Consider the following 9,558-nt stretch of genomic DNA (forward strand, 5'->3'; position numbering starts at 1 on the left):
ATACTTTGACTATATATATACTTGACTATATATTATGACTGTTTCTCATACTTTAAAACAAGATGACAGGGAACAGTGTAGGAGAGCTATGCTTCACTGGATTGTTGCTGACTCAACTAATTTGAGTTATACACAGGATCATGGGCTAAGGTGCTGTTCAAAACCTCCATACAAAAAATTAGCCTGGAACTGAGGATTAATCTTTTCATTTCCCACCAAATTATCAGTATATAGATTTAATGTTTTTGATGTACCACCGATCTCAGTAATTCATTCCATTCTTATTGGCTATTTAAATATTACTTTAAAAATAACTTATATAGATAGATATTAATTAGATTATAAAATTTAAATGGCTGTTAATTTTTTCTGAGTATCAAGTGGCAAAGGCATTTTATCAGACTTTTAATATCCTCATATTTTATTTTCATAATATTTTAAATTTGATGTATTGATAATATAAGGATATCAGTATTTAGTTGAATATTGAACTGTATAAATTCCTTATAGACTTACAGAAATGGTCAGGATAGTTGAACCACTCCCATTGGGGGGAATTTCATTTACTTGCATTTTATAACGATTTCAATGAATTTTTCAATGAACATTTACTATACATACACTCTGTAGTACTCACCAAAAAGAAATGAAAGCCAAATTTCCCTTCAATAAATGTCTAAGTTAGTGAAGGAAACTGACTTATAAATAATAATATACTGTAAGTACTGCTGTAATAACATGTAAATGGTCATTTATTTCTACAAGGGGAGCTGATCAGGGAGAAGAGATCATGTTTGATCTGGACCTTAAAGTAGAAATAGGAATTTGCAAGATGGATGAGGTAGAGAATGACGTTCCCTCTTGAGGGACAAGTAGAGGGAATAACATAGATCATTTGTCCCACCCTGTCACCCTAAAACACTACTGCCCATGGAGGCCAATACAAGCAATACTGATAATCTGTTTTATTCTTATTATAGGGCACTTGAATTGGCTGTAAAATACAAAACACATGTTGATACAGTTCTTGCTTACCGTCAAAAGTTTTTGGAGACATTTGGTAAACAGGAAACTAATAAACGATACTTGCAGTATGCAGAAGGTGTAAGTATTATTCAGTATTTTATAATAATGTATATGTTTTGTAATTATATAATCATCTTAATGAGACAAATTTGAATGACTCATACCTTAATTGAAAAAATTAACTTTTTGCCTTAAGATGTTGTAGTCTTATTTTAACAATATAATTATATTGTTAAACATTTTTAAATCTTATAGCCATGTTTTGATTAACTCAAATTTATTTTTATAATATCCAATTTGTGTTAAGGTTAGGTACTAATTAATATTTTAGATAAACAATATAAATGGATGGGATAAAGGCTTCTAACTGCTGAATTTTGTCTTCCACAAACTGCCCCTTCTGCAGGGGAGATATTTAAGTACAGAGGGTACCTGTCAGAAAATGGATTCTTCGTCACTTTATAGAATTCTAGGGAGCTAGGTTGTACCTCCAGAGCTGCCTAGCCTAAGTAGACTTCACTACCTAGAACCAAAGAAGGCTAACCCTTTGCTTTTCAAATTCCTACCAGAATCTCAAATTTTATCACTCCAATTAGAAGAGCATCATTCCAGTACATATTAGCCCACAAGGAGAGCCAGAACAAGAGAGTTTGCCCCAGTACCTGGCCACATCCTTCTAGGCTCAGACTGTAGAAACAGAGTTTACCTGTAGCCATACAGACAAGAGATTTGTAATCCCAAAACAGGGCCAGCCTTGCTCCCAACTCTGAACCATTTGATTTACTTACCTCTTTCTTTCTCTCTCACACTCTCTCTCTCTCTCTCTCTCTCTCTGCTTCCTTCCTTCCTTCCTTCTTTCCTTCCTTCCTTCCTTCAACACTAAATGTAACCTTATCAGATACAATAAACTCAAAATTTCCTTCCTTCCTCCTTCCATCCTTCCTTCCTTCCCTCCCTCCCTCCTTCCCTCCCTTCCCTCCCTTCTCTCTCTTCCCTTCTTTCTTTTCCTTCTTTCTTTTCTTTCTTTTCTTTCTTTCTTTCTTTAAAAAATGTGTATCACTACTCATCTTGTGCCATACTATGCTAGGTATTGAGTCAGACATGGCTTCTGTCCTCATGGAGCTTAGAGACTATGTGGAAGTGTTCCTCCTTGGGAATAAAACAGAATGTTCTGCTCCATCCTAGGGGGCAGAGTATATTAGAGGATCCTTGGGAAAAGAAAAGAAGGTAGGGAGAGGGCTCCTGCAAATCCTACGAAAGTTAACACTATCCATTTACCATATTTAGAATACTGAGTATCAAGATCTACATTTTTGTATTTTAGAATGGTTTTCAGGGTAGTGAAGCCTTTGGGGACATTCTTAGAATTCTGTAATGCAACTTCAGTGTCTGGATTCAGGATAGACACAAATTGTGCATTTCTTGGTGAAAAGGGGTATATTTTATAGAAGCTCCACAAACTTAATTTTTCATTCCAAACTTGTTTATTACTGAAATGAATCCCTGGGAGTTTGGGCTGTGAGTCCTTCCTCTACTGCTAGGACAAACTCAGGCTCCCTGGGAGGGCTAACCTCTAACTCACAGAATGTGACAGCAGCCATTACCACTACAGTGCTAAGCAGACCACACAATCACCAGATCACCTGATATTTTTGTCAGCTTTGAAAATATGGCAGTATATTAAAATTGAGCCCCCACCTTAAGTTTACTGTATTGTATAAATTTTAAGCAGATTTGTATTACTCCATTTCCTCTTTGTCATCATTGTCATTAATATTTTTTTTTCAGTATTTTTACATTGGTGCTTTTGAAGACATGGAAAATATAAATCTTACCTTTAAGGAAATTGTATTTTAGACAGGAAAAACTTAATATTTTAATCTTCTTTTTCATTATATATGTATTCAACTGTTACCAAAGTGTAATACTTTAATCATAAAAGTAGTAGAAATGTTCAAAGTGGGATAATCAAAACAACATGGCTTTTTTAGGTATTTTGTCTTCTTTCATCCTGAAACAATATCGGTTACTTTGACTCTTTATGGCACTATGCTCTCGTTTCCTCCTTTTCTACTCCATAAATATAATTTGGAAGTTAACTAGAAATCATAAAACAGTATTTTAAGATGAAAATTATCTTTGACTTAAAAATTTCCTATTATTTATCTATGTCAGCCAAAATTGTGATTATGTAAACTCCTTATTTCAGAACTAAGAGTTGAATAGAAAAAGATCATTTTTTTAAATTTGAGAAATTTAGTCTAGATATATTGAATTCTAGTGGGTTTACAATACATAAAGTGAAAGTTTATAAGTGAAAAGTTTGATATACATTCATATTTAGGAACCCAGAAATGTATTTGGGCATTTCTAGCTTAAAGTATGGAAATCTGGGGTTCATACAAGGTGTACAATCTTCTAAGAACCCTATTAGAGTCATTGTACCCAATTTACAATGGTGTTCAGTAGTATTTGTAAGATAATTTATAAGTCTGGCAAATAAAATTCATTTGAGGAATGTATTCAGTCTACTGAATGCATACTTTGTACAAGAAGAAAAGTAGAAGAACCTGGAAATGTTTACAACATTATGCTAGGAGAAGGAGGGGGAAAAAAGTGGAAAAAAACAGTCAACAAACACCTTCTGAGCAGTATTTCAGAAAATATAGGATTTTGAAGATGATCCAAAAGTGTCAATATTCCAAGTTTCGGACCAACCACTTTAGGTCTTGCAACTTTTAAGGCCTTACAATTTTACAAGGTCTTGATGTACAAAACCTGGGAGAGAAAATAGTGATTGTTCAGTGATATCTCATTTGATGGGTAATTAGTTACCATTTATTTATTGAATATTTATTGAGTGCCTCCTGCAGACAATATATTCTCCTTGGTGCTTGGGATATAATATTAAACATGGCAGACCCTGAGCCTTGCCTCATGAAGCTTATATTCAAATGGAGGTGATAGGTAATTATATAGTTAATTGTTAATTTCAGTTGTGATAATTGCCTTGATGGTGATGTACGTGGTGCTATAAGACTTTATGAATGTGGAACCTGACCTAGAGTGGAGGATCAGCCAAGACTTTTCTAAGCAAAGTGAATGATATTTGAGCTGAGTTCTAAAGGATGAATAGTAGAAGCTGATTAGGGGCGAGGGTGGGGTGAGGGTGGTGCGTGGCGGTGGACATGTTCTGGGCAGAGGAAAGGCTTTGAAGTAGGAAAGAGTCAAGAGTGAAAGGGAGATTGACATGAGCGTTCCACAGGGCAAATTAAGGATATATTAGACTTTTCCTTAAGATTAATGTGAAGCTATTGAAAGGAAATACCATGATCACTTTCGCTTTTAAAATACTATTTCTAAATATAAATGGAAACTTAGAATTTTCCACAAAATTATCTTGACTAGGATTTTGTCAGTCAGTTAAAGGATATGATGATAAGAGCAAATGTGTGGGTATTTGAAAGAATAGGGAAGGAGTACAGAGTGACTACTCTGGGTCCTGGGATCTGGGTAGTTAGAATATTGGTTGAGATAAGACATGGAAGGGTCTTAATACTGTGTTAATAGACTTCATAGTGAAGGCAACGAGAAGACCTGGAGGTTTGTAATCAAGAGAATTGAAAGATAACTTCTGATGTAGAAGATGGATTGGAGGTAAGGGTGGTGGCTAGGAGACCAGTTAAGAGGTTACTATAATAGTCCCACCAGGAGATGGAAAGGGTAAGATTAATGAAAGAAAAAATTCAGCAGTTAAATCAAGAGAGTATGTGGTTGGAAATGGGAGAAGGGGAGGTGAGGTAAGGCCAGGCATGTGAGAGTGACTTCAGCATTTCTAGTGTGGGTGACTGGCAGATGGGCATGCTTCTAACCTAGATAAGGAACATGAGCATATACAGATTTTGGACCTTTTAAATTTGAATACATTAAAATATACATTTGGGGGGGGGGGTTGTGGGATATCCAGGTGGAAATATTTAGTGGAAACATAAATGTGAACATTGACAGATAGTGACAAAGAAGGAATGAGCACTAGATAAAGTTATGGTCATGACCATCTAGTTAAAGTTGAAGCTATGTGAGTTGATGAGATCTCCCAGGGAATGTATGAAAGAGCCGTGGTTGGAACCCTGGTGAATACTAGTAGTTAAGAGGTTGTGTGAGAGAAGGAGACAGGAAAAAAAGAAAAAAGGAGACGAAGAAGGGCATTTAGAAAGGAGAGCAGAAACCAGAAGGGAGGGATATTGTACAGTCTAGCATGAGAGATTTTCCAAAGAGCAGTGGTAGGTTCAAAGAACGTACAGGGAATGCTCCCCCATCAGGGCCTTGTTCTTCCCGCTGTCAGCGTGCTCTTTCCCAGATGTCCACAGGGATTTGCTCACTCGTCTCCTTTAGATCTTCATGTCAACCTCTCAGGGAGGCCTTTCCTCATCACTCCAATCACTCTGCCACCCGCTTTATGCCTGGCACTTACTATCTCCCTTTCCTGTTTCCAAAACTCCTACCACTTCTGACATACTATATATATTTGTCTCTTCCACTTTTATTTGTCTTCCCTTGTTTATCTCTCTATGAAGATAGCGATTTTTATTTTTTGGTTCACTCCTGAGTCCTTGAGTCTAGAACAATCCTTGGCATATAATTAGCATTAAATATTTGTCAAATGAGAGAAGATATATAGGATGATAGATGAAAACACTTGATGGTAGTATTAGTGAAAAGTTTTTGAAGTGTAGTGAGAACACAGTCAGATTACAGAGGTCTGGAGCGAGAACGAAAGTCAAGCGTGAGAATAAAGAGGGTGGTGGCTTGCAGGGAGACAGAATAGAGAGGGGAGGGTGATGAACAGTGGCCAGTGAAGAGAAGGAAATTGAATATGTAAGTAATAATTGAAGGCAGATGTCCTAGAGTAATCAAAGAAGATGGGATCAGGGACTTATGTGAAGAGTTTGGCCTGAGAGAAGAAAAAGAGATAAGGATGGATACAGATACAGATATAGGTAAGTTTGTGAGTGCAAGGAAAGAAATTAAGTGAATTCATGCCTAATGGCCACTGTATTCTCTGTAAAGTAGGAAGCTGATTTTCAGCTGAAAGTAAGAGAGATAGGGTGGAGGATGGAGAGCCATTTGCCATGATTTTGAAATTCTGTATGAATAAGAATTGACCAGGAACTACAATAAGAAGTGCCAAATAGTATTGGCACTCCCTATAATAGAAAAGGATGTATTTTAGTATAGGATGTATTTTAGTATAGAAATCACTTGAAGGCTGTCATGAGTACATCCTTATATAAAACTCACTGTTAAAAATACTCTATTCCAAGGACTAAATTATCAGAACACTGTTCTAAAACTAGATAAATACCAAAGTGAAAGTGAAACATTTATTTTCCGTAGGATAACTATTAACTGACACCCTCATTTGTACTGTAACAACTAATATAGATGTCATCAACTGACTTGATGGACTTCTGATGCAACAAAGCAACAGTTGTTCAGTGCACCATCAATATATGGTTTTATTGTGATTGATTTAAGAATCATGTCCCATCAATTTAAGGCTGGAAGATGTCCAGAGCATTCATCAAGTTTTGTCTTTCTCTTTGCAAATGTTTTGTTAGACATGGAAACGAGTGTTTTGTCATTTCAAAAAGATCAAGTTCTAGCGTGATTGAAAAATGAGTCTTTCAAATAATCTGATGTTTGCTCTGCCTTTTAAAGAGCTGTCATTTGCATGTGAACACAGACATTCATCTTCTATTAGTAGGAGGATTTTTTTAATTCATCTATTTGATATATTATAGAAAAAGTATATGGAATTATTAACTGTTTAAAAAGGTAACTGAAAACATCTACAAATTAATTCACAAAAGGTTGAATAAAGAATATTGGAATAAAAAAGAGCCAAATACTAATTCCATCAACTTCTGGCACAAAACAAAAAGGGTATGAATTCCTGTTAAGGTTAAATTAATCTCTCAGTTACTTAAGATAAATCTGTTCAAGCAGCAAGTAGTACTTCAGTCTGATTTAATACTACTTATTCCACCCAACTTCCCTACATGAAGGTGAAAACCTATTCACTTGCGGCTCAATCTCTGGAGTTTGGGTTTATTTCTTAGTAAGTCAGTTAGTTTAACCTACGACCCAGTTTCTCCCATGTCTTGCCACAGAGGATGCACATTCCTAAATTAGTTATCTCCAAACTTTTTAAAACAGAAGAATGCTTTTTCCTAAAGAAATTGTTCGTAGAACTCAGGGCAGACAGTCCATTCTTACACCCAGTGGAACGGGCTTAGAGGAGGGGCTGCACAGGGGGCGTTGCATCATGGACCAAAGCGAAGGAAACAGATAAACGTGTTATCACTTTTCATTGATTCTTTTAATGTGTCTCCCAGCCTTGCTTTTCCACTGCTTCCTCTCATATCTTTTCATCATTGTCTTCGCCACCACTGTATCTTAATATTACTTTAAGAGTTGTTGCAAAGGCACCGTTTTTTCAGAGTCTGCTCAGGGGAAGCAAATGCTGCCCCATCTTTCCTCACAGTTTCTTATAGAAATCTCATAAGCAATGAAGAGCTGACCCACTTGCAACGTGGCTTGGTGACCTGAACCCTGTTCATTTTTCCTCTTGTTTGGAGGAGAGCAGTCCCCTTTCGCCCCTGTGTCCCTGAGGCACCTGTACAGAACCCTAAGACTCCAGTTCACTTTACATGTACCTTTCATAGCTACAATAAGATTTAGATCTTTGGAATCGCAATGCGAGTCTTTGCTTTTTATTGTGGTGTTTGTTCTGTTTGGTTTTATTCTTTAAGTTATTTCCATTTTGTTTTGTTTTGTTTTGTTTTTGACTTATTTTTTTTTAACTTTTCTTTCATGCCCTCTTTTTCTCTAATGTTTTGGAAGTCACACATTGCGTTTTTGTTTACTCTTAGTTTCTTTGGATTAAACAAAAATGTCTTTACTATATAAGCATGTTTTTTCCTTTTCTTCTACTGCAGCTCCAAATAGATTGGGAGAAAATCAAAGCCAAAATTGAGATGGAAATTACTAAAGAACGGGAGCGATCATCAAGCAGCCAGTCCACCAAGAATGTCGGTCCAAAGCACTAAGTGCCACACTTACCTTTCAGAAGTTTTACCTTTTGAAACTAATTCTGATTAACCAAGGGTAAGCATCTATGTGTTCCTTGCTAAAGAAAAAGGCAGAATCTTTAAGTATAAGCACTTGCTTTGTATTTAACACTAAAAGTATATTTAGAAAGACCAAGCACAAAATAATTGACGTAATTTTATCTTTGATACTTTTACTCCAATAATTCACAAAATATTCCTATATATTTATGATACACCTATGTAGTGTTGCTTACATTCCAGTTTTTTGTCCATTACTTTATCCCTGAATCTTCAGCATGAGCAAATATTAATGCTGATAATAAAATATTGAACTCTTTAAAATATATGTTATCATCAATTTCTATTTGACCTCTAAATCATAAAGTGCTCTCAAAGTTTATTTATATATCAGAAATAATGAGGATAGATTTATGAAAATGTACAATACATACACCAAAGTTCATAGCAGCACTGTTTACAATAGCAAAAAGGTGGACAAAAAGAGATGAATGGATAACAAACAATGTGGTATATACATACAGTGGAATATTATTCAGACTTAAAAAGGAATGGAATTCTGCTACATGCTACAGCATGGATGAACCTTGAAAATGTTATGCTAATGAAATAAGCCAGACACAAAGGTCAAATATTGTATGATCCCACTTATATGAGGTACCTAAAATAGACAAGTTCATTGAGACAGAAATGAGAATAGTGGTTGCCAGGGGCCATTAGAGGGGGAATGGGGAAGCTATGGTTTAATGGGTACAGAATTCCTTTTTGGGATGAACAAGTTCTGGAAATAGGTAGCGGTGATACTTGCACAACATTGTAAATGTTCAGTGTCACTGAATTGTACACTTAAAAATAGCTAAAATTGTAAATATATGTTTTACCATAATTTTAGGAACATATCTAGAATGGGCAAGAAATATTTTCCTTATTCCTCTCTTGACTTGAAAATGTTCAGGCCCTTGGCCCTGGAGTCTGCATTTGTGGAAAAATTCTTAAATGATGAATCTATTTGACTAGCTTAATTCAGTATGTCCCAAAATTGTTACCACAAAAACTTTTTAATATTAACACAAGTACTTCTTAGAAAATCTTACATGAAACCATTTTTAGAAATGGTATATTATAGAGTAGGAATATACAAATGCATGGGAAAGTGATTATCTCTCACCCCCATTTTAATTAACATCTAGATTTCTTTTTTGAAAATGTTCTTGTCTTTTCAACATATTCCTTTTCTTTTCTGGAATGTTGGAATATTCTGTTCTTCGTCCAGATGCTAGGTACAAAGGTGTGTTCAGTTTGTGAAACGTGATTGAGCAGTTTACTTACAAGTTGTACTTATAAGTTTATATATGTTTTCTGCATTGTTATATTTCAATAAAGTTTAAAAAGAAAAATG

The 9,558-nt window shown here is 35.4% G+C and overlaps 1 protein-coding gene across 1 annotated transcript in view; it reads left to right on the forward strand.

The window, feature by feature from the left end:
• IFT80 (intraflagellar transport 80) overlaps window positions 1-9,558 on the forward strand; it is a 96,442-nt gene extending 86,884 nt beyond the window's left edge. The window contains exons 20-21 of the mRNA XM_006908186.3: window positions 981-1,104; window positions 8,028-9,558. Coding sequence (XP_006908248.1) covers window positions 981-1,104; window positions 8,028-8,138 — 235 coding nt within the window. The 3' untranslated portion in view covers window positions 8,139-9,558. The remainder of the gene's footprint in view (window positions 1-980; window positions 1,105-8,027) is intronic.

The sequence above is a fragment of the Pteropus alecto genome, unplaced genomic scaffold, assembly GCF_000325575.1.
Source record: "Pteropus alecto unplaced genomic scaffold, ASM32557v1 scaffold81, whole genome shotgun sequence".
Lineage (NCBI taxonomy): Eukaryota > Metazoa > Chordata > Mammalia > Chiroptera > Pteropodidae > Pteropus > Pteropus alecto.